The following is a 9416-nucleotide window of genomic DNA, read 5'->3' on the forward strand; positions in this document are numbered from 1 at the left end:
AGGATATAAAAATGGAGTCATTGTATAAAAACACAAGATGAATTAAAATAATCTAAATAAGAAAGGTGATGAGATAATTAAGATACTAATGAAACACCTATTAAGGAGCTTGAACAATTAAAATAGGCAAGGAGTAGCAAGGGGAATTGGAAAAAGAATGACTCAAGGGAAGAATTAAAAAAGAAAGATGAAGAAATATATAAAATACAAAATCATAATAGAAAAATATTAGATTATGTCAAGTGATTGAAAGAAGAAACAAAGCTTTATTGAACTCAAGAAGAGACAAGGACCATAGATGTAGAGACTACTAAAAGGTGTGTAGATGATATTTGTAAGAATATTAAAGAATCCCTAGATAGAGATGTGGTAAAATCAAAAATTCATTCTAAAATTGAAGAAGGACGTCAAAATTTGATTGATGAGGTCACATTGTAGTGTCAAAAAGAGAAATAATACAAGATTCAAGAATGTCTCTAGAGTATAATTGAAGATGTTGGAATCTACATAGAGGATATGCATGTCAAATATGTTGGTATTATCACCAAGACTAGAGTAATCAAATATCAGGAAGAGGGGATATAGGATGCCATTATCTTTGAAACGAGGATAGAGGAAATGGGTATGTTGAATAAAGGAAATTCATGAAATGTGAGACCATATTGACATCCTAATTACAAGGAAAACTTTCAAGGAGGAAAAGAATATCAATATCAACATTATTAAGGAAGAAAAAATGACTGATATAATCATTCACGTGGAAGAAGATGAAATACTCATCAATGTTCATGGAATGGGGCATCACCAAATAATTATTCAATAGGATGTTATTGAAGACCAACAACTACTACAAATTGGGGAAGTCACAACAACAAGACATGGAATGAAAGGAGAGAAAATTATTCAACACTCAACCATCAACAATTAATAGTAGAAATAATTGTGTTTGGATGGATGGTTGATCATCAATAGCGAGAAAAATGTAGGAATCTAAATAATTCCTATTATTTGGTTTCATCACATCTAACACCCTTAACAGCAGATCTTTGAGGACAAAGTTTTTTAAAGGGGGATACTATGTTATAACTTGAAAGGGGGGCTATATTGGGCTAAATATATATGGTACGACCTAAAATGGGTGTATATATGGGGTAAATGTGCATGTATTGTATAAATGTATATGTAATAGGGTAATCCCAATAATGAAAGGACCACATGTACAAGGTGTGGATAGATATATATTGATATAAGTATTCATTATGGAGGACATAGACATATGATTTGGATCTATGAATGCATTTGGATTTTTGGAGTTTATCCTATTATTATCTGTATTATAGTCATGCTCTATGCTCAAATTATATTACGTGGTTTATGTTTCTAATTTGTATGTCTTAATATCATAACAATTCGATTATCTTAACATCTCACAATTCAAAGTTTTATAAAATTGAATTGGCTTGTTAATTATTGATTTAATACTCTATCATTTAATCTCAATCATGTGATACTATGGTCTATAATTTCGAGGTGATGCATCAAAGGTATTAAACTCAATTGTTAGTGGCCCATGATATTATTGATTGAATTTTATTGGATACACTTATCAATTTGACTATTCTCAAAATTCATTCATGGTAATGAGTAAATGAGTAAGATAACAACTTTTTTCAAATAACCACCTTATCTTATTAAGTAGCCATTAATTTTTATGTGAGGTGGGAAGTACTAAGAGACGGTATTATGTCTTAGGGTAGTAGAGGTTAAAAAAAATATGTACTCATGTTGGAAGGGGGATGGAATAGCTCGGGAAGACAAACGCTCATGAGAAGAGGAATAAGAACAAAGATGAGTAAGAGATACTAGCATTGGATTAAGAAAAAAACATAACATGAAGAGGAGGAATATCAAGAGGAAGATAAAATAGAGGAGAATGATAATGTAGAGGGTGGAGTAAGAAGATTGATGAGGAGGAGATACTAGGGTTGGACTAAGAAAAAACCATAAAAAGAAGAGAAGGAATATAAAAAAGAAGATAAAATAGAGGAGAATGATAATATAGAGGCTAGAAAGAGGAATAGAAAGAGGAGAATATGAAAGGTAGATGAAAATAAGGTAAATTTAGTTATGTGAATTTGAAGAGAAGATTCATAGTAGAGGCTTAGTGAAGAACATGGAATTCTAGTAAGCTTAGTTGGGTAAATTGAGAAAAGAGGAGAAATCATAAGGAGAAGAAAGAATAGAAAATAAAATACATAGAGAAAAAAACAAACTTGAACAACAGATTGATAAAAATAATGTGTATTAATTTGTTTAATTTTCATAAAAATTGTTAGCCTAGCAAAGGCTTAGACCATCAAGTTTTGTAAATAAAAAAACCAAGTAGACTTTCAACCCATTTCTATATTTCCAAAAGTTTCCATATAGGCTTATAAAGAAGATTTCATAAAAATTTATGTGGTTTAGTGGAAAGGCATATGGACCCAATTCTATGAAGGAAAATTCTCATTTTATGTGTATTTTATGTTTACTTTATGTTATATTTGCATGTGTTTGAATTGTTACACCTTAGAGTTATTTCTTCTGATGATTTGACAACCTATTAATGCCAACCATGGACTAGAAGTGGCCATGAACCAAGACTTTCCTTCAAGGCCACCTTAATAAAATTTCTCATTGAATTCAAAACAAACAGTTGGGATATTTCTCCTAAGAAGTATCTAGAACCTTATGATTGAACATAAAAATGGTCTCTTTTCCAAGATATTTGTCATGTGGAGTCCCTTATTGATGGAAGATCAACTTATCTAGGGGTGCAATGCCCATGGTATTTACATTGTGGGCACATTAAAGCATTGAAGCATCACTTCCTATTCTATTCACTTGCTAGGAAGGCTCAAGCATTGGTAGAAGTTATGTTAGTAGTTCTTGTCAACCTCCCTACCTTTGGAAAACTACCTTGCTAGGTCCATGAGTCATCATGTCTTAAGGTTGCTTAGATGTTTTTTAGATTTGAAGTACTCTTCTAGATTTGGAAACAATATGATCACTCATTGTTTAATGATGATGCGGTGTCTCATGAATTTTCTTAGTATGATATTGCATTGATACATATTAACTCGATTGAATAGCATAAATTCCCATGCACCATAAGCAATTTCTATTGAATGCACTTGGAATTTAGCCTTCTAACGTATCCATGCTACCAAACTTGTTGTGACTCTCTCTCTTAGTTGAGCTTGATGGTATCTTAATTTCTTGGCCCAAAGCTTTGGTTGCAACTGACCTTGATACACTTGGCAACAAAAAGAGAGAGCATGCAATTAGACACATAAATATTTGTAAATAGACAAGAAATTCTCCACACCAACATTAACAATTTCAAGTGGAGGTCATTAAATCAACAAAGTCAAAATGTGAGGAAGACCTAAACAAAATGTGAGTAGTATCCTCTTGGAATCAACAAAGTCAATATTTAATATATTAAATCTAAAAGCATAATTATGATATTTAACACCTCAAGAAATCAATATTTTAGCTTTTGCTTTACTTATAATAACTTGATTTTATGGTTAAACATACACATGTACTTTTAACAAAACCAAATGGATTTCATACTTTTTACTCATAGAATGATAAATAAGTGATTTGACTATAAAGGCATATATATTCCACCCCTCTCTAGATTTGAATCTATAACCTTTTAAAAAGAAACATATGCTTTCTTTTACACAAGTGACTTTTAACAAAACCAGCATATATATTCTATATTTTCTAACTATAACCTGAAGAACAAGTGATTTATCATTTATAAATAAGTGATTTGACTATAAAGACATATATACTCTACCTTCTACCCTTCTTTAGATTTGAATATATAACCTTTAAACAAAAACTTTAAAATCTTAATAATGGAAACACAACATTCCTTTCGTATCTCATGGCCGATCACTTTTGAAGGAACTGGTGTCTGTGTTTTAGTGTCGTATGGCATCCATCTACCCTGGAGTTATTTCATGCATGCAGCGGAGAGTAGATAATGTGGGCGTGTAACACCTCCTATGGATCACAAATTAATTCAAGGTGATGTGAGTAGATTAAAGAGAGCATGCCCTATAAGCAACGGATGCCTCGAAAATCTTGAAAGTCATCCTTGAAATTCTTGAAAATCTTGATTAGAAACAACATTCCTTGAAATTCTTGATTAGAAACAACAAAGTTTGAAGTACCACTTTCACATCCATTAAAATACTGTTATTCTCTGAAAGTCTCCTTATTTACGATGAACAGTAAAGACTTTGTTCCTACCTAGCCTCAAATTCACTAATGTGCCTACCTAGCCTCCAACTCACTAATGGTGACATCATTTATGGAAGGAACCAAATGATTTTCTGTAGAGACAGACGACACGGATGATGCGGTGGCAAACGGCCGTGCCTGCTGAATCCCACTGCCAGAGCTGCCGGCTGTGGATCGTCCATAGGAGCTGTCACCACTTTTCACAAATGCGGGTTTTGTCGGAATTGCTAATGTTGCAGGAGCACTGGAGATCATCAATATAACATTAGCGATTGTTGGGCGGAGGCCTGCATCAGCTTGGGTGCATAGCAGCGCAACCTGAATGCATCTTAAAGCTTGCTCATGCCTGATTGTTTCGGTCAATGTAGAATCTATCATATCTGAAAGGCACCCTCGCTTGTATAATCTCCATGCCTGCATCACAAACATCCAAGGCAAATGCATACTCACTTAACATCTCCATTGTCAGCAACCACTGTTTCTCATACAAAAAAAGTAATCATGAATGGATGTCTTACCCATTCTAATAAGCTTTGCAATTCATCGGGAAATTTTTTTGCAGTGCTTTTCCTACCGCTCACGATCTCAAGGACTAGGACTCCAAAACTATAGATATCAACCTTTACTGATAGTTGCCCCCGCATTGCATACTCTGGCGCGATATAGCCGCTAAATAATCCAATGAGAAACTCCTCAAATAAGTGTAGTGATTGTGGCTAAATCACACTATTGCATACATGCTTAACTGCTGATAAATTGCATGAGGGAAGGGGAAAGGGAAATGCTCTTACTATGTTCCTGCAGCTTTTGTTTCGATGTGAGTCTCGTCTTCAGGAAAGAGTCTTGCTAACCCAAAGTCTGCTATCTTCGGATTCATTCCCTCATCAAGCAAAATGTTGTTTGCTTTAATGTCTCTATGAATGATTCGCAACTGTGAATCCTCGTGAAGATAAAGAAGACCCCGAGCTATTCCCATTATCATGTTATAGCGCTTTTGCCAGTCAAGATTTCTCTTCTTCTCTGGATCTGTATTTGTATTTCAAGAATATCAAAATTCAAAACTTTAAATAATCAATCTCATTAGTTCATGAAAAATTGATCATCTTCCCCTCGTCCAGGAAAAAATCCAAAATGACATACCAAACAGGAAGGTTTCAAGACTTTTGTTCGGAAAATACTCATAAACAAGCAACCTATCCGGTCCCTCGGCACAACATCCAAGCAACTTTACAAGATTTCGGTGTTGAACATTGGCCACAAGCTTCACTTCATTCATAAACTCTCGTTTGCCCTGTCTAGACGTTACAGACAGCTTCTTCACTGCTATTTCTTTTCCGTCTCTTGTTATTCCCTGAAAGAAGCATTCCCATTAACAGCGTAGGGAAAAAAACCTTCATTGATGTCAAGTCATGCAATTTCTTGGGTAAAAACCAATAACAGATACATACATACCTTGTATACAGCGCCAAACCCTCCCTCTCCAACCTTCTTGCTTTCATCAAAATTATCCGTTGCTTCTATGAGATCTTCTAAGGTGAACAGAATTTGCTCCTGCTTCAGTAGCGTCGATTCTGGATCACTCTCACGTGTTTCAGTGTACAACCAAAAAAAGGTGAATAAGAATTTATTTTGATGAGATAGCATAAGTTTGCTCGTGCGAAGCAGAGGTTAAAACTGCAGATTCTACCTTCATTCTGCGCACGGGTTACTGGCCTCTCTGAGATGGATAGCTTCATTTTCCTCCACATGACAAACAAACAGACCATGAACGCTAGAAGCACGCCTCCCACAATCCCCAATATCATGGCTAATGTTTTTGAAGAGGAACCTTCTGTAGAATGGGATCATGCAATACATGATATTATTATATACAAAAGCTGAACAAACAAATTGTATAATCTAGAAATCATAAAATTGAATGCAGCAGCCAGAGATTACTTGACATGGTGGGTGAATTGCCATTCGCCACAGGAGCCGGCGCAGCGCCCGAGGAGATGGCAAAAAAGGGATGTATTTCATATCGGACCCTGCAGCTTCCGAGCAGTGCTTGAGCTCCTTGGCTCATAAAATCGAGGTGATTAATCGCGGTTTGCAAACAAGAATCGCAGTCCGTGATGGATATATCTCTCCAACACTGAACTTGACCGTAAACGGTGCGAATAGAAGAATATGTAGCTAATCCTTCAGCGAATCCGTTGTTTGCAGAATTGATAGCGTCATCAGACAGGTTGGAAAGGAGATTTGAAGTATTGTCCCTAAAACTTTTTAGATAACCAGTACTAATATTGTTTTTGTTCCCCAAATAAATCCAATTGGTGTCTAGCTGTGAGAAGAAACTAAAGTTATCGTATCGCAGGAAGCAGTTATCCAGCCATACTAGACCGCCGACGTAGTTTCCGCAGAGTTGTAGAACACTATCGTTTGCTAATTGCTGGGAACAGATTGAACAGTTTTGTTTAGATATGTTACCCATGCACTGGAGGAGGCCATAGATTCTGTTGGGAGTTTCTCCATACGAAGAAGTGTTGAACCCTGTTTGAGGTGTATTCTTCACTAGATCCCCCATTACCCTATTCAAATTGCTGGAAAATGTACTTCCATCAGCGTGAGTAAAAGCATTATTGCATGTATACGGTGGCGGCCAATCAGATAAAAGCGAAGTAAAACTGCTCATGAAAAATAAGGCAATCAAATGAAAGAGAATAGTTGCCTGTTTACAAGAATTAGCGAAGTATAAACAAGTATACTTGTGGAAGTTCCTCATGATCATCAGATTCACAAGAGAGTTGTAAAATCGATGTAATTGCCCTCAAAACCCTGAACTAGGAATACGACATTCCCAAAATATAAACCTTCGGAAGTTAAATTCGCTGCCTACAAAGCTTGCTTGCGTCTTCTTGAATAGGAAGATGGGTCTTGGTTTCAGTGGTGTGGTGGTAAAAGTTAATGTTAACTAAACCTCAAGTATACGTTCAGACCAGAGCCGATCAGCATGGAACAGTTAAGCTGTTCTCAGCTTTTCAGGTTGTCTCCCAGGCACACTATAAACACACTCTTTGATTCTTTCGTTTACATCAATTCCTTTCATGAAGTGTATAACGTATGCTGATAAAGATTCTTTAAATTAAAATTAATATAATAATATTAGTGTAAAAATTTTAAAATTATATCCAATGACATGATATATTAATAATATTTCTATTGGTATGAATGTAATTAATTAACTAAATAATTCTTATTAATAATTAATAATCAATTTATTTATTATAATTATAATTAATTAATTATTATTAAATTATTATAGTTTTTATTATTATTAGTTAATACTAAATATTTTTATTTTTATTAATTGATATTAATTAATTAATCTTACGTATTATTAAGTAATAAGTCTTATGAATTAAATAAATTAAATTAGTTTAATGATATACATTTAATTAAAAAAACTAACTTTATTTAATAATTAATAATTAATTAATTTATTAATAATAAATTAACTAATAATATGTTATTAATAAATTAATAATCAATTAACTAATTAATCAATTAGTTAATTAATGAATTATTTATTTAATTTATAATTAAAATATTTTATATATATTTTAATTTAATTTAATTTTATAATACTTTTTCATTAAATAAAAAAAAAATATAACAACTTTAAAATACTTTTAAAATAGATTTCAATCTTGTATACTAAATATATTTTATGAATATTCTATATAAAATAAATTCCTATTATTTCTATTAATTATTAATTATTAATTATTAATTAGTAAATAAAATATAAAAAAAAATTGTTCAAAATAAACCCCTCTCACATCAATTTCCATGGTCGTCTTCTTATTCTATAAATTTTAACATTTATAAACATACATATACTTATGGAGTTGTAAAATAAATACAATATTTCACTTAATTGGAATCACCAAGTTAGCCGTCAAAGAAGGTTAGGGTTTTGGAGTTGTAAAATTAATACAATCTTCCACTTAATTGGAGTCACGAAGTTACAGGTCAAAGAAGGGTAAGAATTGGACATGATTTCATTTCCATTCAAAGGTTTATATATATATATATATATATATATATATATTATTTCAATATTATTATGTGAGGAAGGCGAAATTAAGGTGATATCTTGATAGTGATATAGTTTAAGCAGAAATATAATTTAATAAGAAATAGAGGGAAAGATGGATAATTAGATGCTCTTTCAACTTTGAAGTTGTTGGACAAAAAATTATTTGGATTTATTATTATATTATTATATTATTATTGTATATAATATAAAATTAAATGAAATGAAGAGTTTGGAGGAAGACCAAGAGTCCCCATGAAATGTAAAGTGAATACACACATGTTTTGGTATATATAAATGTTTGATTTAATGGAAAATCAATTAATTGTGAAGTTAATTTTTATGTGAGACAATGCAATTAGAATAGATCCCAACTCCATGATTTTTGCTTAAAGGCACATCTCTCTCTTTTTTCCTACAAATCTTCTTCTCTATTATTCTAAGCTCTGCTCGCTAGTATTTGTGAACCCATCGTACTTGTTTCCAACATTTGGTGTGTATGTAGAAACACTCCTCTATCTATTCTCATGCGCTATAAAATTATTTTTGGCACATTTGATTCAACTCCTCATCCCTCTCTCTCTCTCGACATTGAAGAAACCCTGGTGAAAAAATCTCTCTCTCCCTCTCTCTCATATCCATAACTCATTGTACATGCACAATATTATGTACATTTTGACTTGTCTCACACCCATTTGTAACTCCTAGCATTTGCTAGTCTCTTCAAGTTGGGCTCTTCTCATCCTTATGCATGAACTCTTCCTCTTCAGAGTCTCTATAATGTGAGCACCCCATCTTGGCACTACTTAAGATCTAAATTTCTGTGGGGAAATCCCTCCATGTCCCACCTAATGCATAATTCCAAGTTTTCTCCTCCTACCATGGGAGGAATTCCCTTCACTCCTACATATTTTGGATTGTCTTCATTATGCTAAAAAACATCATGAGCTTTGCGTGGTCAATGGTTAGGAATAATTTTCTATCTAGTCTCATCACTATGTATTCTCATTTGTATAGCTTGCATGCCATCAAATCAATT

The 9416-nt window shown here is 33.1% G+C and overlaps 1 protein-coding gene across 1 annotated transcript; it reads right to left on the reverse strand.

Moving 5' to 3' along the window:
- Positions 1-4332: 4332 nt before the first annotated feature.
- LOC149222878 (cysteine-rich receptor-like protein kinase 15) lies at positions 4333-6985 on the reverse strand. The gene is made up of 7 exons (XM_089387706.1): positions 6238-6985; positions 5990-6130; positions 5752-5897; positions 5440-5650; positions 5091-5325; positions 4818-4968; positions 4333-4713 (listed from the first exon to the last, which is right to left on the reverse strand). The coding sequence occupies exons 1-7, from the start codon at positions 6971-6973 to the stop codon at positions 4333-4335; spliced, it is 2001 nt and encodes a 666-aa protein (XP_089243832.1). The 5' UTR covers positions 6974-6985.
- Positions 6986-9416: the final 2431 nt, after the last annotated feature.

Source organism: Pinus tabuliformis, chromosome Q (assembly GCF_031772625.1).
Source record: "Pinus tabuliformis cultivar Carrire ecotype Pingquan chromosome Q, CPIR1, whole genome shotgun sequence".
Taxonomy (NCBI): Eukaryota; Viridiplantae; Streptophyta; class Pinopsida; order Pinales; family Pinaceae; genus Pinus; species Pinus tabuliformis.